The 23116-nt window shown below is 60.1% G+C and overlaps 1 protein-coding gene across 1 annotated transcript in view; it reads left to right on the top strand.

Moving 5' to 3' along the window:
- NPHP4 (nephrocystin 4) overlaps window positions 1–23116 on the top strand; it is an 81837-nt gene that overhangs the window by 34642 nt on the left and 24079 nt on the right. Inside the window, exons 10-15 of the mRNA XM_040987647.1 lie at window positions 3527–3665; window positions 18461–18522; window positions 18666–18773; window positions 19539–19687; window positions 19822–20013; window positions 20630–20829. Coding sequence (XP_040843581.1) covers window positions 3527–3665; window positions 18461–18522; window positions 18666–18773; window positions 19539–19687; window positions 19822–20013; window positions 20630–20829 — 850 coding nt within the window. The remainder of the gene's footprint in view (window positions 1–3526; window positions 3666–18460; window positions 18523–18665; window positions 18774–19538; window positions 19688–19821; window positions 20014–20629; window positions 20830–23116) is intronic.

The raw sequence follows: 23116 nt of genomic DNA, 5'->3' as shown, positions 1-23116 counted from the left end.
ACAGAGCCAGCAGGTGGCAGACCTCCAGGCCGTCAGCGTGGACAGGGTCATCGTGCGGACCTTCGGGGCCGTCCGAGTGTGGGCAGGCCATCAGCCGACGGGATGTGTCTATGGAGCACCTGCAGTGGGGCCATCCGAGCGTGGGCAGGCCATCAGCCGACGGGATGTGAGTGTCTGTGGAGCATCTGCAGCAGCAGTGAGTCTCACCTGCACGTGGGGCGTTCACCATGGCAGGCAGCATCCTGGATCAGAGGGCAAAATGCAGGAACTTTCCTATTCTCTGATCATAGTGGAATTACATTAAAAAGCAATAACAAATATGACATAGTATTTCCAACACTTAGAAATTGGAAAATGTACAAACAATCTATAAATCGATGAGGGGCCTCAGAAGAAAATGAAATGAACAAGGTGACGATGCGATATGGAGTGGACTTAGCTAGAACTCTCCAGCATCTGGGGCAGGCGTTAGACCTGGTGGTTTGGCTGTCTACTGGGACAGCCACGTCCCCTCTCAGGGGCCTTGGGTTCAAGTCCCAATTCTGCCTGTTTCCAGCTGTCCACTAATGTAGACCCCGGGGGTTAACGGGGTGACTCCTGGCTCCTGGCTGTGACGTGGCCCAGCCCAGGCTGTGTGGAGGGCAGATGGGAGTCCTTTATGTCTGCGTCCATCTGCCTCTGTCTCCAATGGAGAAGTAAGTCAGTAAACTCATAGCACTAAATATTATATAGCAATAAAATAGCATTGAATGTAAAGGTCTTAAATCAGTTAATCTTTTGCATCACAAACAGATGAGTAGATAAAAGAGAAAGGCCCAGCGCGGTAGCCTGGTGGCTAAAGTCCTCACGTTGCATATGCAGGATCCCATATGGGCGCCGGTTCTAGTCCTGGCAGCCCCGCTTCCCATCCAGCTCCCTGCCTGTGGCCCGGGAAAGCAGTGGAGGACGGCCCAAAGCCTTGGGACCCTGCACCCGTGTGGGAGACCTGGAGGAAATTCCTGGCTCCTGGCTTCAGATTGGTGCAGCACCGGCCATTGCAGTCACTTGGGGAGTGAATCATCGGACGGAAGATCTTCCCTCTGTCTCTCCTCTCTGTGTATCTGACTTTGTAATAAAATAAATAAATCTTTAAAACAATAAAAAGAAGAGCCAATGAAGCGGAAACCTTTTTATTTTTCTTCAGTAAAATTGACAAATCGAGCGAGAGCGAACAAGAAAAAGGCCACAAATGACAGAAGGGCTGTCACCACGAGCGCACAGTGTTGACCGGCTAACGTGCGAACGCTGAGCCGCTCTGGGCCTGCGCACTTCGCCGGGACAGATGAGTTAATACTGAACTCCTAACTGCCAGCAGTCGCCCAAGATGAAATAAGCAACCCGAGAAGGCCTGTGACAGGGAAATTGAGTTCATAGCTTTAAAAAACAATTTTTTTTTAAGGTTTACTCATTTTATGTTTGGAAGGCACAGTGACAGAGAAAGAGATCTTCCATCTGCTGGTTCACTCTCCAGGTGTCTGCAATGGCCAGGAGCCTGGAATGCACCGGGGTGTCCCCACGTGGCTGGCAGGGACCCAAGCACCGTGGTTGTCTGCTGCCGCTTTCCCGGCAAGTGGCTTGGAAGCAGAACAGCCGGGACTCGACTTGGCCCTGATGCTGGGTCCACACACGGCAGCTTGACTTGCTGTGTCGCAACATTCCAGATTCGTAGTTGAAAACTTTTGAAAACAAAGAATCCAGGCCTATTCAGTTTAAAATAACCTCATTTAACAGAAACCTTTTCCAGAAAATAGAAGGTATGGGAATAATTTCCAATTCGTGCAATAAGGCCAACATTCCTGATACCAAAACCAGAAAAAATCTGTGGGCTTTTATTCCTCATGAACATAGATGACAAATACTCCATAAATGTCACCCAATCAAATCCGGCAGTGTGCAAGGACAATAATACATTATAAGCACATGGGGTTTATTCCAGGAATACAAGGCTATTTTCTGTTTGAAAACCAATTAATATCATTCACTCCGGGAAGTTCCACCACACGACCGCAGTGCTCGGAACAGAAACGGCATGTGATAAAAGCCAGCATCTGTTTGTGACGAAAACACCGAGCAAGCCAGCGATGCGAGGAAGCTTCGTTGGCCTTCTCAGGAGCGCCTGCGGACCCCTGCAGCACGGGGCTTCCCGAAGACCGGAAGCAGGCGGAGAATGCCTGGACTCCACATCCTTGCCCTGCTCAGCACGGTGCAGCAGGTCTGGAAGCGAAGGCACACGCTTGGCCTTGCGGGCGGCGTGACTTCCGTGTGGACGGTCCTGAGGAGCCACAGAGAAATTCCTCAGTCGGGAGCAAGTGCTTTCCGTGAGCTTGCCGGGTAGTGCGCGGTGGACGGGAAAACCAGTTACATTTCAGAATACCGCCACAAACACTCGGGATGTGAAACACAAAAATACGCACTTTACAAAAGTCCCCCTCAACAAAAGAAGTCTGACAGAATCTGCACAGGCCCGGATGCTGCCCGGCGCCCCTGCGGCCTGCTTGCTGCTGTTCCGTCACGGCCACTCCTGCCCTGGAAAGGCATCCTGCCCCTGCGTGCTGGACAGCTCGCACAGTGCAGGCCTCACTGCCCCGGAACAGCTGCACGTGCAACAGACGCACGTGGATTCAGTACGAATCCCAGCGGGATACAGACAAGCTGATTCTTAAGTTTATGTGGATAAGGAATGAAGAGTTGAATGTTTGGGGGAGCGGGGGGAGAACAGCCAAGTCGGAGGAATTGTCCTGCACAGTTTCAACTCGGCGTCACATGGCACTGAGCAGTGTCGCGTGCTTTGGTGACAGAAGTGGCGTGTGGACTAATGGGACGGACTGGGAGTAGAAACGAGTCGGAGTTTGGGAAATTGTAATCAGTCGTGCGCACATGCTGTGCTCCCGCCATCCTGCGGTTGGAGAAATGAAAACGTCTACACAGAAACAGTAAGCCAGTGTTTAGAGCTCCCAGCTGGACCCAGCCTCGACGTTGCTATGCACGTGAATGGATGGCTCACGGACGGCAGCACATCCAGCCGCGGAAGGCCGTCCGGCAGCGAATGCACCAGCAGGAGATGCAGCTCGGAGGCTCCAGGGAAGAAGCCACCCAGCTGGGGGGCTGTGTGACAGGGTGCCCCAGTGCTGCAGACGACCCCTGGGCTTGGTGGGTTAGGTGGGTCCAGAGTGGCAAGGGGCGTGGAGCTGGTGTGTGTGTTAAAAACCTACAGGACCAGAGCGCCACCCCAAGAGTCCGTGTGACACAGGTGGGTGGAAAGCTCGCCGTCTCCACGGGAGACCCCGTCATGGCTTCCACCTGGGTAAGGGGTTGTTCTGGGATTTTGGTGTCATAGCCGACTGTCTTCGTGCAGGAAGCTCACTCCGTCACCGTGTGAGCGCACGCTTTGTCTGGGGCCAGGGCGCCTTGTCTCTGGTGGACAGCTGGCCGGAAGTGTGCTGATGGGGGGCGTGGCCATCACTGTGCTGTTTGTGGTCCCTCGCAGGTGAAACAGCTGGAGTCGGGAACGATCCAGTTCCAGTTCTGCCCCGGCTCGGAGGAGCTCCTGGACACGCCCACGCCGTGTGCCAGCGGCCCCAGGGCGGAGCGGCGGTCCTGCCGGAGGCCACCCGCGGCCCCTTCGAGTGAGTATTTGCTCACAGCATGGCTCCCGTCTTAGCCCAGTGTGACAGTCATCGTCACATTTATGAGGATTGCTTTTATTTGGATCGATCAGCTGGGATTTCGCCTAACGGGGGTGGGATCGGACAGTGCCGGGGTGAGAGATGACACCAGACAAGTCTAGGATGTATTAAGGGGTCTTTGTTAACCAAGCTTGGTGATAACAGGGCCCACTAGGAATGAGCAAATGATAAGAACATGGCAATCCAGTGTGAATCAAAACCCCAAGAGGAACAATTGGTCATTACCCTGAAGACCTGTCCAGCTTCCCAAGGAACCTAAGTTATCCTAAGAGACATACAGAAAACAACCTGGACACACAAAGCTGCAGACACTCACCTCTCCCTGGCTTCTGTGCCCACGTTCCCTCACTGCCAGGCCTCCCCTCTCCTGGAACTCCCGACAGCACACACATCAGAAATACAGACATCTTAGCATTGCTGTCTGCACTGTCCCGCCCGGACTGTGCCCAGAGGGGCCATGCTCAGGGGATACCTGACCTTGGGCTCTGTCCGTGGGAAGCCAGAGAGCAAGCTGGGGAGGCCAAGAGTCAGAGTGCCAGAATGGGGGAAGCATGCAGCCAAGAGAGCGAGCTGCTCGCTGTCCGGGGGCCTTTATGGGGGCTTGCCTAGGGAGTGGTCACACCACAGTGCAAACCCGCCCCCTCAGGCTCCAGGTGGTGATGAGTGAATGTCACCCATACATAGGCAGATGGGGGTTGGGGGTGACCGTAAACTAGCTGCCTAGGACCGCAGCAGCCCAGCGGTCTGTCCCTTGTGCTGCAGCCTAGGATCGGTGCAGTGAGTTGACAGGCCCCTGGCTGTGCACCTGTGGGTGGTTCTCCATCACGTGAGTGTCCTGTAAGCCTGAGCCCCTGAGAGTTGAGAGGTCGGCCGAGAGCACCCACCACATGTGCTTAACCTGTTGGTGTGTGTCATGGGCTGCGTCAGCACTGGCTGCTGGCAGAAGCCACAGATCCATGGCCGTGTGTGCTGCAGAGCTGTAGTGCTAGGCCTCAGTTCAGACCTGTGTCCTGCTGGAGGGTCCCATCGGCGGGCAAGTGAGGGGTGGGACTGACGGGAGTGTTGGAGAAGCCCACCCTGAATGTCGGGCCGTGTCTCCTGGAGGGCCTGCTCCCCGGAACCCCTTGAGTGTGGTGATGGCCTGCTTTCTGCTGGCTCCGGGGGGACTGCCCCACCCTCCCGCAGAGGGGCCCGTGGGGAACTCGCTGTCTGAGTGGGAAGGTGCTGGGAGCCTGTCCCTCTGAGCAGAGCTGCCTGGCCTTGTGCTGGATGGCACAGTTGGCGGGAGCTGCACAGTGGTGAGATGCCACCCTCCATTTTCCTGGTCTTGGGAATTTTCTGAAATACCTAAATTGACAAATCAGAAGTTAATTCACGTTCAACACCATCACCCAAAACACCCCACAGCCAATGTAGCACTCAACATCTCAGATTCCAGAGCATTCAGGATTTCAGATTTTCACATTATGGAAACTCAGCTGGTGAAGTTGGAGCAGTATTTCCAAAATCCCCAAAATTCTGACACAGAAGCCCTTCTGGTCTCAGGGTTTTCAGATAAGGGATGTTGAGCTGTGGTCAGCTGCTGTGGGGCAAGCACCTTGCTGAGTGCTGCAGTGTTTCCGGTCCCACGGAGGCCACGCCTCAGTGCTGCAGTGTTTCCACCCCCCCCAGGCCACGCCTCAGTGCTGCAGTGTTTCCATCCCCCCCCAGGCCACGCCTCAGTGCTGCAGTGTTTCCATCCCCCCCCAGGCCATGTCTCAGTGCTGCAGTGTTTCCATCCCCCCCCAGGCCACGCCTCAGTGCTGCAGTGTTTCCGTCCCCCCAGGCCATGCCTCAGTGCTGCAGTGTTTCCGTCCCCCCAGGCCACGCCTCAGTGCTGCAGTGTTTCCGTCCCCCAGGCCACGCCTCAGTGCTGCAGTGTTTCCGTCCCCCCAGGCCACGCCTCAGTGCTGCAGTGTTTCCGTCCCCCCAGGCCATGCCTCAGTGCTGCAGTGTTTCCGTTCCCCCAGGCCACGCCTCAGTGCTGCAGTGTTTCTGGTCCCCCAGGCCACACTTTTTGCGGTTTATTTTAGACTGCCCACCTTGTTCGCAGATCTTTGCTCTCACTGTGTGCATCAGTAATGTCGTCTTAGGTCAGTGGCCTCGCCATGGGCGGTGTGCCCTGTCCCCGACACGCACTCAGCGTGCCCAGCAGAGTCCCTTGCAGCGGTGGCTGTTTGGTGTGTGTTTGCAATCAAAGTTGCTTTACGGTAATTCCCAGTTTTATTTGCTGAAGTGGGCTGTGCTGGGGGCACAGGACACACGGTTTATAACTCCTAAACCCAGGGGCAAACCCACTTCAGTCTGTTCCCCTGCCTTGAACCTGTGAGTTCTCTGTGTGACACATTCTCAGTTATATCTTACAAATCAATACCAGCTGCTAGGAAACACGAATAGGAGAGAAAGATGAAAACAGGCACGTTTTTATAGTTACACGGGAGCGTGGTGTTGTACAGCTTTGGTTGTGTCACTACGAGGTAAAGCGACGTGCTTTGCGGGAAGAGCTGACTTCCTGAGAGCTGTGCTGGCCTGCAGGGGCATGTGATGGCCGTCTCTGAAAAGGCGTCTCCCGGCGTGGTGTCAGCCCGGCCCCGCCACAGGCAGCTGGGCATCCTGAAGACCTGGTCAGGTGGGCCGTGAGGGGCGGGTCCCCCTGTCGCTGGGTGTGGGCGTGCTTGCTGGCCCAACCAGGGCCGTCCTCTGCTGCCCTCCCAGGCCACAAGCAGGGAGCTGGGTGGGAAGCGGGGCAGCCGGGACAGACACTGGTGTCCACATGGGCGTTGGTGCTGTAGGCAGAGGATTAGCCGGCCCTGACACCTGCCGGCTAGCTCTCTGAAAGTCTGCGTTAGTTCCGATGCGTGACCCTTGGCCGAGGCTGAGTTGTGTTGTCTCCCTCTATGTGTGTCTGACCGGTGGGAGTTGGTTCCCAGACCCAGGGATGGAGCGTGAGGAGTTGTAAGAGGAGGCCGGATCGGCCCGGAGGGAACAGGAGTGTGACAGGCACTCTGGTCCCTGCTGCCGCTGCGAGAGACACCAAGTAAGGTGAGAAGCCAGGGCGCTTTCTCCGAGGGCGGGGGCCTCGCCGGTTGACAGGATGCTGCTGGCCGAGGCTGGGGCCCCAAGCAAGGATGGAGACGTGACCCCTGGGGAAGCCCCACAGCCGGGGCTGGCATTCCAGACTCTGGCGAGGGAGCCAGGGCCGCTCAAACCCACAGCAGCTCCCGCACCCCAGGCTGTGCACAGGTGACCAAGGTGATATGTTTGGCTTTGGGGCCCCGGTACCAGCTGAGTGAGTGAAATTGATCTGGTCTCTGCCAGCTCTGTGGGGGGCCAGGATGAGCAAGAGGTGAAAAGAATCATGGTAGTGTTTAAGTAACAGAACAACGGGGCATTTACTGATGGAACGGCTTAGAGCAGTTACTTCCTGCCTCCACTGCCAACTTCCCATCTGTAAAATGGGCTGGATTGAATAGCTAAATATGTAACGTTTGGAATTCATTTGGGGATGTTTTGATGAGCTTGAGGCTAGGAGAGCTTTCACAGACAAGAGCAGTGAGGTGTGAATGCCAAAAGGAAGGACAGGACACAGGACAAGGTACGAAACAGGAAGGAAGACCACGAACTAGAAGACAGACCTCAGGTGGAAAGAATGCGATTAGAGGAAGGCCCCGAGTTACTGCAGGTAGCCGGCAGCGCTGAGCAGCACAGAAACTGGAGAAGGACCTGGGGAGTACGGCTGTGTCTTAGCTTAGGGTGCTGGGTGTGGAGCGAGGGTGCAGGGCTTCTGGCTGCAGTCACACGAGGACCCCCGCTGTCGTCAGCCTTCTTGTCACCAGTGTTGGTGGGAACAGACTGCATGTCCGCACCCCTTTGGCCAAGGGGCAGCAGCTGGACAGCATATCTCCCTGGGACTGCTGTGGCCTCCAGGGTCTCTGATGGCGAAAGCACAGCTGCCCCATCTGTCTCTGTCCAGGTGCCCAGCCCAGAAGGCTCCGTCCTGGTGGCATTGCTGCCCTTTGCTGCCGGCCGGTCTAGAGCTGGAGGCTGTGCTGTTTCAGAGTGAGCTGTTCAGGGCAATGTCCCCGCCCTCACCCGCTCTGCAGGGCCTCCTGAGAGCCAGGGCAGTCGGGTCCTGGGGCAGCTTGCTTGGGGGCCTGTCCCCTCCCTCAGCCGCTCTGAGAGCCGGGGGCCTGTCCCCTCCCTCAGCCGCTCTGAGAGCCGGGGGCCTGTCCCCTCCCTCAGCCGCTCTGAGAGCCGGGGGCCTGTCCCCTCCCTCAGCCGCTCTGAGAGCCGGGGGCCGGATCCCGGGGCAGCTTGCTTGGGGGCCTGTCCCCGCCCTCAGCCGCTCTGAGAGCCGGGGGGCCTGTCCCCTCCCTCAGCCGCTCTGAGAGCCGGGGCCGGATCCCGGGGCAGCTTGCTGTCCTCGTGGCCCTGACAGTCTGCAGGGCGACATTAAGCTGCCAGGTGCACTGGGTGGCCTGGGCTTGTGCTCCTCTCAGGAGGCTGTTGTGAGCCCAGGGAGGACGTGTGGGCTCGCTGGTCCTGCGCTACAGGCTCTCCATGAACCAAGAGCAAGGTACCATGGAGAGTGACCTGTGGCCAGCTGCTGGGTGGCCTGGCTTGGCCTGGCTGGCAGAGGGCAGTGCTGTTCTGTGCGGCCGAGCCGCCCCGTACCAGGCCCTGAGGGTTCCTGCAGAGCCCCTGCCCTCCCCAGGCCCTGCCCTCCCCAGGCCTTTGGGCAGCTCTGCTGCCATCCTGCCCTCCCCAGGCCCTGCCCTCCCCAGGCCCTGCCCCGCACCAGGCCTTTGGGCGGCTCTGCTGCCATCCTGCCGAGCCCCTGCCCTTCCCAGGCCTTTGGGCGGCTCTGCTGCCATCCTGCCGAGCCCCTGCCCTTCCCAGGCCTTTGGGCGGCCCTGCTGCCATCCTGCCGAGCCCCTGCCTTCCCCAGGCCCTGCCCTCCCCAGGCCCTGCCCTTCCCAGGCCTTTGGGCGGCTCTGCTGCCATCCTGCCCTCCCCAGGCCCTGCCCTCCCCAGGCCCTGCCCTCCCCAGGCCTTCCGGTGGCTCTGCCGTCTTCCTGTCTTTTCTCCTCCTCTGCTGCTGACATGGCGTACGTGTGGTGTTCTCTAGGAAGATTGGCAGCTTGGTTTGGTCAAAAAACATGCTGGACAAGTTGTCGCTAATTTAAAATTTGAATTTGCCTCTGGTTAGCTCCCTTCCTGGTCTCAGGCTCCGGGAGGAAGCCCGCTTTGGCTCAGGCAGCGCACGGGAGTCGCGCTCTTGGCAATTTCTTGGGCGGGTCGGCCCTCCTGTTTGTGTGTACATACACACACGCACACAAACATCTTCTCTGCACTGACTCATTCTCCGAGTGACTGTGTGACTGGAAACAGGTGGGACTGGAGCCAGGAGCCAGGGCTTGGTGCGGGAGCCAGGGCTTGGTGCGGGAGCCAGGGCTTGGGGCGGAGCCAGGGCTTGGCACTGGAGCTCCCCTGTCTCTCGCAGGCCTCTCCTGTTGAGCGCCCAGCGCTGGAGCCACCCTGTGACTGTCTGGGCGTGTTGGCAGGGAGCTGATGGGACATGAACCGACACTGGTTAGGATGCTAGAGCCGCGGGCAGCTGCCTTACCAGCTGGGCCATGATGCTGGCTGGCCCCTGTGGTTTTGTTGTTGTTTGTTTGTTTAATCTTACTAGAGAGGCCCAGAGAGGCAGTTAGAGTTCTCATCCTTGAACGCCATGCTGAAGCCAGCTCTCCCACGTGGGTGGCGGGGACATGCCAGCAGGAGCTGACAGTGGGAGCCAGGGTCGGGCTCGATGTGGGCACGGTATGTCAGCTGCTGGGCCACATACCCCCCTCCTGTGTTTTGACGTTTCCCATTTTCTCTTCAATTATAATTAATATTTATCTTATGTTTTCATCCTTATTAATTCCATTCTCGTAAATTCTTCAAGTTGCTGAAGAGGCGAGTGCTTAGCCTGCCCTCCAGTCTTCTTGTTGGTTAAGCAGTGGCCTGGTGGGGGGCCGGGGGCCTGGGGATGCACTTCCCTCTCCCATGACCCCAGGCATGAGTGGAGAGGGGGTGGGGTAGGGCTGCACCTCCCTACCCCTGCGACTGATGGCTGGGGTAGGGTAGGGTGGGCTGCAATAGGCTGGGGTTGGCTGGGATGGGGTGGGCTGGGGTGGGGTGGGCTGGGCTGGGCTAGGCTGGGGTGGGATGGGGTGGGATGGGGTGGGATGGGGTGGGGTGGGCTGGGGTGTTAGATGTGCCCACCACCAGGGGAGGAACACATCAGCCTCGTATAGAAAACGATGCAGAAGGCCTTTGTTCCAGGGGACCTCGGTCACGGTTTCCCTTTCCCGTGTAGCAGAGAGACGTGACGCCAGGAGCCACGGAGGAGGAAGAGCCAGGAAGAGAGTGCGAGGGAGGTTGAAACCCCCCTTGACACAGACGCGGAAGCGGGGGTCGCTTCGGCCCTTGTTTGGTGGAAAATGCTGGTTTGTGTCTGTTACTGGTGCTGCAGGGACCTGTTGTCTGATGTCCCATCCAGGTTGTAGCCTGAGCTCAAAGCAGGCTCGCCCTCTGCCCTGGGGGCGAGGAGGATGCTGCAGTCCCCCCCCCCACCTAACCAGCAGCCCAGCCCCACGCTGCGCCACCCCCCTTGCAGCCCAGCCCCATGCTGCACCCCTCTAGCCCAGCCCCACGCTGCACCCCCTCCCCCAGCCCAGCCCCATGCTGCACACCCCCCAGCCCAGCCCCACACTGCACCCTCCCTTGCAGCCCAGCCCCACGCTGCATGTCCCTTGCAGCCCAGCTCCACGCTGCACCCCCCAGCCCAGCCCCACGCTGCACCCTCCCTTGCAGCCCAGCCCCATGCTGCACCCCTCCAGCCCAGCCCCATGCTGCACCGCCTCCCCCAGCCCAGCCCCATGCTGCACGCCCCCCAGCCCAGCCCTACACTGCACCCCCCCCCTTGCAGCCCAGCCCCACGCTGCATGTCCCCTGCAGCCCAGCTCCACGCTGCACCCCCCAGCCCAGCCCCACGCTGCACCCTCCCTTGCAGCCCAGCCCCACGCTGCACCACCCCTTGCAGCCCAGCCCCATGCTGCACCACCCCCCCGCAGCCCAGCCCCATGCTGCAACCCCCTTGCAGCCCAGCCCCATGCTGCACCGCCTCCCCAGCCCTACACTGCACCCCCCCCCCCCAGCCCAGGGCCGTTCCTGGGGATTCAGTGCTCATCTTTCCTGCTCCTTTGACGACGGTTTTAATTTCCTGCTTACCTAGAAATTGGAAGGACCTAAAAAATGTCTGCATGTATTTACTAAATCGCTAAATTATTATTTATCTATTAGATCCCCCCTCCAACTTTTGAGAAAAGGTACTGTGTTTTACTTAGTTCAGAGTTGTACAGAGAGAATGCTCTTCCGTCTGCTGGTTCGCTTCCCAGAAGCCTGTGACGGCTGGGCTGGGCTGGGCCGAGGTTGCCCATGTGAAAGCAGGGTCGGGGTCAGGGGCAGCAGGGGCAGGGCGGTGGACTGGGGCCCATGTGAATGCAGGGACAGGGGCAGCAGGCGCAGGGCGGTGGGCTGGGGCCCATGTGAATGCAGGGACAGGGGCAGCAGGCGCAGGGCGGTGGACTGGGGCCCATGTGAATGCAGGGACAGGGGCAGGGGCAGCAGGCGCAGGGCGGTGGGTAGGGCTGAGGGTGGCTCCCACGTGTGGCATGAGGCTTTTCACCTGTTAGGCCCCGCCCGCACCCTGCTCCTCACGTCCAGCCACGCATGCCGTCCGCAGCTGGGCCTCGCTGTTGGCCGTGGTGCTGGGCACATGTTTGAGGTCAGGGATGGGGAGCCCTGACCCCTGGCCTGGCCCTGCAGGACAGCTGGAGACAGGATGTGAAATTCAGTACATCTGTAGAAGGCCGATTTAAATTTTTTTTTTTTTACTTATTTTTATTGGAAAGCAAACTTACAGAGAGGAGATATATCTGCTGGTTCATCCCCCAAGTGGCCCCAACAGCCAGAGCTGAGCCGATTCGAAGTTAGGAGCCAGGAGCTTTCTCCGGGTGTCCCACGTGGGTGCAGGTTCCCAAGGCTTTGGGCCGTCCTCGACTGATTTCCCAAGCCACAGGCAGGGAGCTGGAAGGGAAGTGGAGCAGTCAGAACATGAACCAGCGCCCATATGGGATGCTGGCACCAGAGGCAGTGGCTTTATGTGCTGTGCCACCGTGCCGGGTCCATGTAGCAGGCTGATTTTCAAGCAGCTGATTTGTGGTGTGCAAACAGGCCTTGGCAGAAGAGCGATGCTCCCCTGGCCCATTGTGGCTGACTGGGGGGGGGGGTCATCTGTCTCTTCCCTTCAGTGTATTTGTCAGGCCTGTCGCCATGACAAGTGAGCCCCTTACCTCTGCGAGCTTAAAGCCAAAATGTTAACTTCTTATTCTGTGTGTTCACTGGGCCAGGGACTGTAGTCTCCTTTGTCCCCGCTGTCACCATGCCAGGGAGAGGTGGGGAGGCCTATGGCATTTAGCTCACCTAGTGGCCGCTCGCAGCTGTGTGGTCCAGACCGTGCCGGCCCCACAGGTGGTCAGAGCAGAGGCTGTGAGGGGAGAGCCTGCGGGTGGGACCTGTGGATGGAGGCCCAGGGGCGGGGGGCAGCTGGCACAGTGAGGTGCTGAGCTGTTGGGCACGTGCCCTTGGGGTTGTTTGCCAAGAGCCTTGCCTCCCCGCTGCCTGCCCCCCGTGAGGGGAGTCTGCTGTGGTTGCTGGGAGAATCGGGCATCGGACCGCCGTGCAAATGTGCTGTAGCAGTGTAATCTATTTTTTGGTTACCGTTTGGGGACCGGCCGATTCACGTGGCCAGCAGCTGATTGCATTTGGCTTATTTAATTTGGATTGATGGCTGCCTCCGCGTCACGTTAATGCGATCGCCTCGGCCCAGATTCTGAGCCTCGCTAGGAACTCCACGTGAGACTTCCGAACACCCGCGGGTGTTTCACGTATGACGGAAACGCTTCATCCTCTCACATCTTACCTCCTCACGTGGCTCCTCTGGGTGTCTTGAGGATGCATGGCTGTCACGTGCGGCGAAGGGCCCTGGCTCTTTGATCTGGAATCTCGGACCCGAAGATGCAAGCCACACCCCCCCACCTGCCACGCGACTGCACGCGCGGCCACTAGAGGGCACCCCGCCTCTGTTTTCTCCAGATCTGGGCATTTCCTTGACCCACATTTTGCTTTTCAAGTGTGGATTCTGGTTTGTTTGCTCGATCGACTGGAAGCCAGTACTGTGGAAGGGGTCACTGCTGATGTGCTGGCATGGTGCTTGGCCGTGTGTGGAGGCGGCAGGCTCCTGCCGTGGCTGTTGGGAGCGTTTCTTGCCACAGGCCTTGCCTGGCACAGATCTGGGCAACTGGAGAGGAGAAGCATCTTCTTGGCATCCCCTCTCCCTGTGCCCCTGAGAAGGAGGAGAGGGCTGTGGATGCCGGCCACGAGGCCTGCCTGAGGCTGGAGAACCTTGGGGCGAGGAGGGCTCTGAGGGGCATGGAGTACCATGAGACCATGCAAGGACCTAGCCAGGAGCCCGAGGGCCGAGGCCAGGAGCCCCAGGGCCTTGAGGGGAGGAGCCCCAGGGCTGCTCTGTCCCTGAGCCTGTGACCAGGAGCCCCGGGGCCGTGATGGCAGGATCCTCAGGGCCTTGAGGGCAGGAGCCCCAGGGCCACAGGGCAGGAGCCCCAGGGCCGCTCTGTCCTTGAGCCTGAGACCCAAGGCCCAGGAACCATGTCTCTGACGCACACACCCATCAGGTGAGCGCCTGCCTGGGTCGCCCTTGGCTGCCCCCTGGGGTTGCGCCCCTCCCAGCCTTCCTCCTTCCCATCCTCCCTCCCTGGCAGCAGCCTCGCAGTGTGGCTGCCTCCACCTTGGCCTGGCCCTTTCCCTGCTTCCCCTGCGGGTTGCTAAGCAACAGCCTCCTCCTGCCTCACGGCTCCTCCTTGGGGACTCACTGAGCCTGGTGTTTTGTTCTGCCAGGCAGCGGCTTCCTCCCCGTCCACGCCCCGCACCCAGGCACCCAGGCACCTGCTGCCTCTTCTCACCCTCTCCCCAGGGGCTGGGCCCAGGTGGGCACAGGAAGGCAGCTTGGCCCTGCCAGCCAGGGCCTCCTCCCCCTGCAGTCTGGGAGAGGGTCTGCCTGAAGACCCCTGCCACCTCCTGCCACCTTTCTGGGTGCCTGTGGCCCTGGCCTGGTGCCGTGGGTCCTTTCGGGTGACAGAGGGTGGTAAAGGTGGCGAGGACACCATCTTTGCCTGTTCTCCCTGTTTCTATTTGCACTTTGTTCAGGAGTTTGTGCAACTTGAGGGGATTGGCCACGGCCCGGGGACACCCTGGTTCTGCAGCGTCTTCAAGTTCTCTTAAAGTTTATTTTCATTTGAGAGACAGAGTGCCGGAAAGGAGCGGGAGGGAGACATTCCTCAGCTCGTTTACACCCCATTTGTCCCAGTGTTCAGGCATGGACTGTGCATGTCCCCCTTGGCTGCTCAGCCAGCCGTGCTGCGGTGCCTGCCCCAGCTGTCACACTAGCGACCTGTTGGTCCTTCTGGTCCAGGTGACACCAGGAGTGAGAGGCTGCTGATAGGGAAGGGCAGGGAAGGGCAGGGAAGGACAGGAAAGGGTATGGAAGGGTACGGAAGGGCAGGGAAGAGGAGAGAAGGGGAGGGAAGGGCAGGGAAGGGGAAAGAAGGGGAGGGAAGGACAAGGAACGGAACAGAAGGGCAGGGAAGGGAAGAGAAAGGCAGAGAAGGACAGGGAAGGGTAGGGAAGGGCAGGAAAGGGGAGAGAAGGGGAGGGAAGGGCAGGGTCTCTGGGCTGCAGGAAGGGTGCTGGTGCTGTGTCCCAGGGACTGCATTGGAGCCAGATTTTCTCAGTCACTTTTGACCCTTGGAGTCACCCAGTGTGCTCTCTGGGAAGTGTCTGCCCGGTGTGGATGTCCTTGCCTGCGTATGGGGTGTGACTGGGTCACCCTGCCTGCTTTGGCAGGGTGCAGAAGTGCTGTGAGGGTGCTGGTGCCCGAGTTGGGTGGGGACATATAGGCCGGGGGTCTGAGTGCCAGCCTTGTCTCAGCTGAGTCCCAGTGAGAGGGTGCTGTGTGCCCCTGTGGGGCAGTGTGAGGGTGCTGTGTGCCCACGTGGGGCAGTGTGAGGGTGCTGTGTGCCCCTGTGGGGCAGTGTGAGGGTGCTGTGTGCCCCTGTGGGGCAGTGTGAGGGTGCTGTGTGCCCCTGTGGGGCAGTGAGAGGGTGCTGTGTGCCCCTGTGGGGCAGTGTGAGGGTGCTGTGTGCCCATGTGGGGCAGTGAGAGGGTGCTGTGTGCCCCTGTGGGGCAGTGTGAGGGTGCTATGTGCCCATGTGGGGCAGTGTGAGGGTGCTGTGTGCCCCTGTGGGGCAGTGAGAGGGTGCTGTGTGCCCCTGTGGGGCAGTGTGAGGGTGCTATGTGCCCATGTGGGGCAGTGTGAGGGTGCTGTGTGCCCATGTGGGGCAGTGTGAGGGTGCTGTGTGCCCCTGTGGGGCAGTGTGAGGGTGCTGTGTGCCCCTGTGGGGCAGTGAGAGGGTGCTGTGTGCCCCTGTGGGGCAGTGTGAGGGTGCTGTGTGCCCCTGTGGGGCAGTGTGAGTGCTGTGTGCCCCTGTGGGGCAGTGAGAGGGTGCTGTGTGCCCCTGTGGGGCAGTGAGAGGGTGCTGTGTGCCCCTGTGGGGCAGTGAGAGTGCTGTGTGCCCATGTGGGGCAGTATGAGGGTGCTGTGTGCCCCTGTGGGGCAGTGTGAGGGTGCTATGTGCCCATGTGGGGCAGTGTGAGGGTGCTGTGTGCCCATGTCGGGCAGTGTGAGGGCATTTTGTGCCTGCATGGGGCGCTGTGAGTGCAGTGAGTACCCGAGTGGGGTAGGAAGGCCAGACTGGTGGTTCTGCTGGCCTTACGCAGTAGAGGTGATAGCAGGGCATGTGGACTTGGTACCGTGTGCCATGGTCGTGGAGTGGGCACTTGAGGGCTTTTGTCAGCTGCTCTCAGGGCGTGGAGACTGACTGTGGAGCACTGCAGTGTTGGGGGAATTGATCTGACCCGAGTGTCCCTGTCTCCAGCAAGTCCTGTGGACTGTCTCTGGACCATAGTGCCCCCGGTGACCACAGGCCCCCTGGTGACCACACTGCCCCTGGTGACCACACTGCCCCTGGTGACCACAGTGCCCCTGGTGACCACAGTGCCCCTGGTGACCACACTGCCCCTGGTGACCGCAGTCCCCCTGGTGACCGCCGTCCCCCTGGTGACCACACTGCCCCTGGTGACCACAGTGCCCCTGGTGACCACACTGCCCCTGGTGACCACAGTGCCCCCTGGTGACCACACTGCCCCTGGTGACCACAGTCCCCCTGGTGACCGCCGTCCCCCTGGTGACCACACTGCCCCTGGTGACCACAGTGCCCCTGGTGACCACACTGCCCCTGGTGACCACAGTGCCCCCTGGTGACCACACTGCCCCTGGTGACCACAGTGCCCCTGGTGACCACACTGCCCCTGGTGACCACAGTGCCCCCTGGTGACCACACTGCCCCTGGTGACCACAGTCCCCCTGGTGACCACCGTCCCCCTGGTGACCACAGTCCCCCCGGTGTCGCAGGAAACGCAGCACCGCTTCCTGCTCCTCTTGGGGGACTGCTCTGCACGGCCAAGGCCGCGTTGGCAGCACTGTGTCCTGGGACCCCACGACCCTGCTTGCTGCCTGGAGCTGCCATGGACACCTACATGTGCCCTCTTGGTGTTCCGAGTGTTGGCCTGGAGTGGGAGCCTGCCGCCAACTCCATGGGTGCCCCGGTGTGGGCCTAGGCCTCCCACCGCCTGGGGTCTTCGCGGGGGCTGCCTGGTGGGGAGAAGCCTGAAGCCGGTGGCCATCCACCTTGGACGTGTGTGCGCGGCCCTGGGCAGCCTGGCTGTGTCCGTTGGGCTGGGAGCATCTTGGGGCTCGGGCAGGGATGTGAGGGGTGCGTTTTCATCACCACTGAGCTGCAGAGGCAGCGTGTACCCCAGGAGCTCACGGCTATGCAAAGGGTGGCATTTCAGCCCCTTCGCAGCCCAAGGACTGCCCGCTTCCCTGGGCACACAGGCACACAGGTGGGATGGTGCCTTGCCAGCTGTTCAGTGCCTTCTTTTTGCTTTGTACCAGCTTGCCCCAGGGCAGCCCCGGCTGGCCCAACTCCTCACAGCACTTCCTGGTGCGACATGAGTTTTGTTTAGCTGTGTTCTTTTGCTGAGCAGCCGGAACCTCTGAACTTTTGGGGTGCTAGCTGTGTTGCTGCAGGTGGCAGACCCAGCACACACCCCTGGACGTGCCCCATGTGGTCCTAGGTCCATAATGTAGATGGCAGGCCCAGCACACACACCCCTGGGCGTGCCCCATGCAGTCCTGGGTCCATGCTGCAGGTGGCAGGCCCAGCACGCACACACCCCCTGGGTGTGCCCCACGCGGTCCTGGATACTTGCTGCTGTGTGTCTCTGTGTGCTTGTGTCTGTGATTGGAGTTGGCTTACACTGTTCTCAGCCCAGTGGTGTTCCATGGTGGAGGCTGCTTCCGCTTAGACCCTCTTGTGACCTGTGGGAGGAAGTGGGCTGGACGCTGGGCAGAGGACACAGTGGACAGCACCCGGCCTGCCTGTGCGCGCTCTCCTCTCTGGGGTTGCGGCTTCGGGCCCTGTCCGGCCTGTGCTCCCCCACAGGGGACCCCACACCTTTTCCCAGGACATCCTACTTCCTTGTAGGGAGAGTCACTGCACTGAATCCCAGTGTGCACCTGCCAGGGCCTGGAGCATCAGGCTCATCCGGGCGCAGCTGCGTGGGGCTTGTGGCTTTTCCTTGAGTGGAGGACGTGGGCAGGCAAAAGCAGGTGGGCACTCTGTGAGATGCCGCGAGCTGCCATAGTGGCCGTGGCCACTCCAGCAGTGCCAGGGACCCGTGTGAATGGCTGGGTGCCCGGGGCCTGCTGGCACCTTCAGGAGTGTGTTTTGCCCAGGGAGGAGGAATGGCCTCATTGCAGGTTTGTCCCCCACCTTGCCCTGCTGTTCCTGCTTGGACCTCTGCTGTGCCAGTGCCTGGCAGGTACAAATGGTTCCTGGGGAGGAGGCCGTCTCAGTTCCTTGCTCCCTGGTGACAAGCAGCGCTTGGGGATTGGGCTGTGTCTGGTGGGTGGCAGTGGGGCTGTGAGCCCAGCTGGCCACCTCCCAGTGCCCATGTCTGGGAGCACTGGGCAGCAAGTGGCAGGCCTGGTTCCTCCTGGGGAGGGAGGATGGAAAAGCCTTGGAGGGGTGCCCATGAGGACCTGTAGGAGGGCCGAGAACGGTGCAGGTCACAAAGGATGGCATGGAGACTGTGTGGCCCAGGACATGTGAGGGAGGAGGTGCCTGCCCCCAGTGGTCTAGCCAGTGTCGGTTCTCGCAGGCAGTGCCGTGCCAGGAGCTGCGTTTGCCTCACTGCTTGCGTGTTGGGAGGCTGTGGACTGCACCCCCGTGGCTGCCGGGCTCCCCGTGGCTGCCGGGCTCCCCGTGGCTGCCGGGCTCCCCGTGGCGGGCACCGTGGAGCGCCACTGACGAGGTGCATGAAGGCCTGGGCCGTGCTGGGGCTCAGAGCCTGCCGCCTGCCACATCTACCCCTGTGCTTCCCCCCAGGCCCGCCCATCTCAGCGCCCCAGGCTCTGGCTGCCACCCAGGACTCACCTGTGGGACCAGGGGTAAGTTAGGGGTCTGCTGTGTTGGGCTCGAGTTGCCCCGCTGTGGGCTGGCATGCATCTGTGCCCTTGTGCCCCCGTGGGACAGGACCTGGACTGTTGCTTGGTGCATTTGTTCCTGTCACCTGAGCTGTCCTCTCTTGCAGCTGTCGCTGTCCCAGCTCGAGGCGTCCCCGGTGTCCTTGCCTCAGCCCCACTCTGCCAAACCTGCTTGCCTGCGAGTGGACAGCTCTCAGCGCTCCCCAGCCCAGGCTGTGAGTGCGTCCTCTGTCCAGGATGGTGCCACAGCTCCTGACTTCTGTGGCCGTCCTGGGAAGGGATGGGTCCCTGGGGAATTCACCCAGTGTGGCCCACGAGCTGCTGCTCTGCCTGCAGTGTGAGAGTCCCCGGGCCGGCTGCCCTGTGCTGACCCACCCGTGGGCCCCTCCCCTGTGTGTGTAACCAGCTTGCCTTCCTCCTTCCTGGCTCCCAAGCACTGGGGCTGACCGTGCTGCCGCGCTGAGAGCTCGTGAGCCTGCCTGGGGAGCCGTGGGCGTGTGAGCCAGTTCCCCAGGCAGCGCTGCTGTGTGCCCAGCGTGGCAGAAGTAGGTGCAAGGAGACACAAGAGTGTTCAGGACTGATGGGGTCTGGTGCACCAGCCTGTGGCACAGCCCCACGCTGCGCTCTGAGTGCCGTGGGAGCCTCTGTCCCCTGTCCCTGAGACTTGCCGGGGTGTAACCGTCCCATCTCAGGCATCAAGTGTGTCCCGTGTGCTGTCGTGTTCACAAGGCCGTGACTCCTGCCCCGTTGCTTGTTGCCCTCTAGAGTGAGGTGTTTTCTCCGTGTGCCAGAGGCCCAGTTGACTTTGAAAGTCAGGTGGTTTTGAGGATGACTTGCTTGGGCCACAGATTCCAGTGCCGCTGTGCCTGCTTGGGTTTCCAGGCAGGGAGCGAGCTGGCGCCAAGTCCCCAGGGCGGGGGCTGGTGGCTTCCCCGGTGGGATCTGCTGCCTGCACCTTGAGGCTGTCCTGTGCTTGGCAGGAATGCCCGCTGGAGGGCAGGGTCTCGCACCTGGAGGCTGACCTCAGCCGGCCGGCCTCGGTCCTCGAGCCAGCGATTGCCGAGCAGTTACAGGAGCTGCCCATCACGCCCTTGCATGTGCCTGTTGTTGTGGGAGTCCCGACCAGGAGGTGAGGTGTGGGTCTGGGAGGACCCAGCATGGACTCAATGCCATGGTCAGAGCTGCGGGATTGGATGTGGCTGCCCTCGCTCAGAGCACGCTGTCCCCACAGCCTTGGTGTTGCCTGAGGCCTTTCTGTTGCAGCTCCAGAGGCCGGCTGTCCAGAGCCTCCTTGGCGCTCCTGCAGTCCGCCGGCTTCCCTGAGATCCTGGACGCCCACGGGCAGCCCGCCGAGGCCGTCAGTCCCGCAGAGTCCGTGCGGGTGGAGCCCCAGAAGGAGGAAGCGGATTGTCTGCGAAGCAATGAGGTCGTGCTCCAGTTCCTTGCCCTCAGCAGGTGCGTGCGTGGGCGCCGTGCAGCTGAGGCCCCGCTGCAACTTTTCTGAGGATGGAGGAAGGCTTGGACGTGGGGTTGACTTGGGGAGGACTTGGGACCCCCATGGTGCCCGTGGTGACAGCCAGAGCCTAGCGCTGAGTCTATTCTACTCCGTCTGTGCTCGCGGGGGCAGGCGGTTAGCCTGTGTGCTGTCCCATGGTGTCTGCTGACTCATTGCATCAGGAGGATGCGGGTGATGGCTTAAGCTGAGTCCTGCCGCCCCTGGGGCAGAGCTGGGTTCAGTCCCTGGTTCCCAGCTTTGACATACGTGGCCCAGTTCTGGTTGGTGTGGACATCTGGGACTGTGAACCAGCAGGTGGGGTGCTGGCTGTTTGTGTCTCTGCCCTTCAAGTAAACAGCAGTACAAATCCTCCCACGGGCGGAGTGTTTGCGGGTGCAGTGTGACCGAGGCGGTGTGCCTCAGCTGGGAGGGCCAGTGCCCTGTGGCCGGCTCCTCGAGGACCCGGTGTGGGGCTCCTCTGGTGGCCTGGGCCCCAGCGGCCGCAGCCACTGTCTCCCTGCGTGAGGGCTCTCTCCTGTGGACGCCTGATTAATGCGGAGCTGTTGTTGGATTCAGAGTGGCCCAGGACTGCCCAGGAACGCCATGGCCAAAGACTGTGTATTTCACCTTCCAGTTCTACCGCTTTCCCCCCACCACCACGCCGCGGCTGCAGCTGGTCAGGCTGGACGAGGCTGGGCCGGCCGGTTCCGGCTGCGGCTCCGGCTGCCTGACGCACATCCTCGTCCCGCTGGAGAAAGACGGCTCCTTTGACGCGGGTGAGTACTGTGCGAGTGGCCATCGCGCTCGCCTTCGCGTGGTTTGAATTGTATTGTGAAAAAAAAAATGCATGTGACAGATGTGACGTGGCACTGGAGAGGATGACGGAGTGGGTCCATGTGGCTGGCGCTCGGCTCTGACGGCTGTGCCCTGCCCTGCTCCCTGCCCAGACAGCCGTGTCCCGAAGCCAGCCCCAACTTTGGGTCATCACCCATGATACTTCCTCATGTGAGGGGTGGTCTCCAGAAAGTTCTAGGAGTGGGTGAGCTTTGGAAAAAAGCCTGCATGGGCTTCAGTGTCCTGGGCACCGGAGAGGCCCCGCCTGTGTCCCAGGGAGCCCACAAGGGCCCTGCATCGTGCTGGAGTGAGGGGTGTTGAGCCCCCCCACCTGTCATTGGGCCGCCATCTGGTTCTATGTTTTTGACATCGCGTATTCCTCTCTTCTATCTTCCTTACACGCTGGAAGTGAAATCTGATTGTGTTTTCTTATATATATATATGTATATATATATGTATTTTTTTTAAAGAAATAATTATTTGAGAGAGAGAGATCTCCCGTTTTCTAGTTTGCCCAGTGCCTGCAAGTGGGTCTGGCCGAAACTGGGATCCAGGAACTCCGTGTGAGTGTGTCCCAGTCGCTGGAGCCACCACTGCCGCCTGCCAGCGTCTGGTCAGCAGGAAGGTGGCATCATTTGCCCACTTGCCGGAGCCAGGTGTCATGGCTAGGTGCTGTGGCCTGGCAGGCTGGAGGCCCGTCCCTCGGCCGGGGTGGCAGATGCCACCTGCAGCACCGTGACATGTCCCCACGGTGGTCACCACTGCGTGAAGGTCAGTTGTGCCTTTGGGGCTGTTCCTTGGCGATGCCCTGCTTGCTGGGCACCCTGTTCGTCGGCTGGTACGCCCTGGACCGGCAGCGCCACCTCCCAGCCTGTCTGCTTCCCTCTTGGTCTACACGGGGCAGGCAGGAAAACATTCAACTCAACCTTTCTTTTTTGATTTTTCAAGATGAAGACACGGCCCCTCACATCCTGCCTTATAAGCAGCGGATTTAAGCTGCAGCAGCTACAGACAGACGTCTTTGGCATGTTGTCATGTGTTTGCATGGTTAGGATTGCCCCCTGTGCAGGCTGAGCTGAGGTCTGGGCTGCCACCGTCGGCCAGCACGGGAAACAAGGTGGGGAGGTTGATGACAGCAGACTGGCCGCCACCTCTGTCTCTTGCGTCAGCTGTCACAGCGTCAGGCCCTCCTGCTTCTGTCCAGTTCCCTGCTGGTGCGTTCGGGAAGGCTGCAGAAGATGGACCCCGTCCTTGGGCCCCTGCCACCCATGCTCGGGACCAGGGTGCAGTTGCTGGCCCCTGGCTGTGGCCTGGGCCAGACAATGGCTTTTGTAGCCGTTAGGCAGTGAACCAGTGACTGGGACCCAGAGGGGCCCACCCCTCCCCTCAGTGCTCTGCCTGTCAAACACACAAATAGATAAAGTCTTGAAAAAAAGCGGGGGGGGGGGGTTCCTAAATGGAAGTAGTTTAAACATGTTAGCATTACACAATGGAGACGGAAAATGAGGAGGGCTTCACAGCTCACAGCCCGAGTCTGTGGCCTGGGAACGCTGGGGGAGACGGGAGAGGTGGACGATCCGGGGCTGTGGGAGCCCGTGGCCTGGGAACGCTGGGGGAGACGGGACAGGTGGACGATCCGGGGCCGTGGGAGTTGCGAGGCCTGTGCACCTCTGGAACTCGACAGATCGAATAGCCACAAATTAGTGAGTGGTTTCAAGAGGTGACGTCAGGAAACCTGTACGTTCAATGTAGAGAATGTGCGTTAGTTTTGAGAGTCGCTGGGAATTTCTAAGCACCGATGGGCCATTTCTGCTTTTGGATCCGTGAGCAGGTGTCGCCAGTCCGAGTGAATCGATAGCAGATGTACTTCCCCGGGATGCTGAGGCCATCATGCCGCAGGCCCAGAGTCAATGGCTGCTTTTCTCAAATACCCCACACTATTGTTGTTTTAGGAAATTTTAAAGTTCACACTTAAAATTATTCCATGGATCAATAAAAAAAAATCAAAATAGAAACAGCCAAAAGAACATTGTAAGCGATAAAACAGTATTTCCTACAAAAACTTGTGGGCTGCAGGCAGACCGATGAGCACAGGGACACGTGCTGTGTCAAACGCTTGGGAGGGGAGGGAGGGAGAGCATACCGGGCTGATGGTTCAACTCCAGAATTTTGGGGGGACACAGGACAAATCCAGTGACAGAGAAGGCAAAGTGGTGTGAATGCCAAGAC

The sequence above is a fragment of the Ochotona curzoniae genome, unplaced genomic scaffold (genome assembly GCF_017591425.1).
Source record: "Ochotona curzoniae isolate NIBS_2020 unplaced genomic scaffold, NIBS_Ocur_1.0 contig_4792, whole genome shotgun sequence".
Taxonomy (NCBI): domain Eukaryota; kingdom Metazoa; phylum Chordata; class Mammalia; order Lagomorpha; family Ochotonidae; genus Ochotona; species Ochotona curzoniae.
The sequence above is the reverse complement of the archived record's forward strand: the minus strand, read 5'-3'. Positions and strand labels throughout refer to the sequence as shown.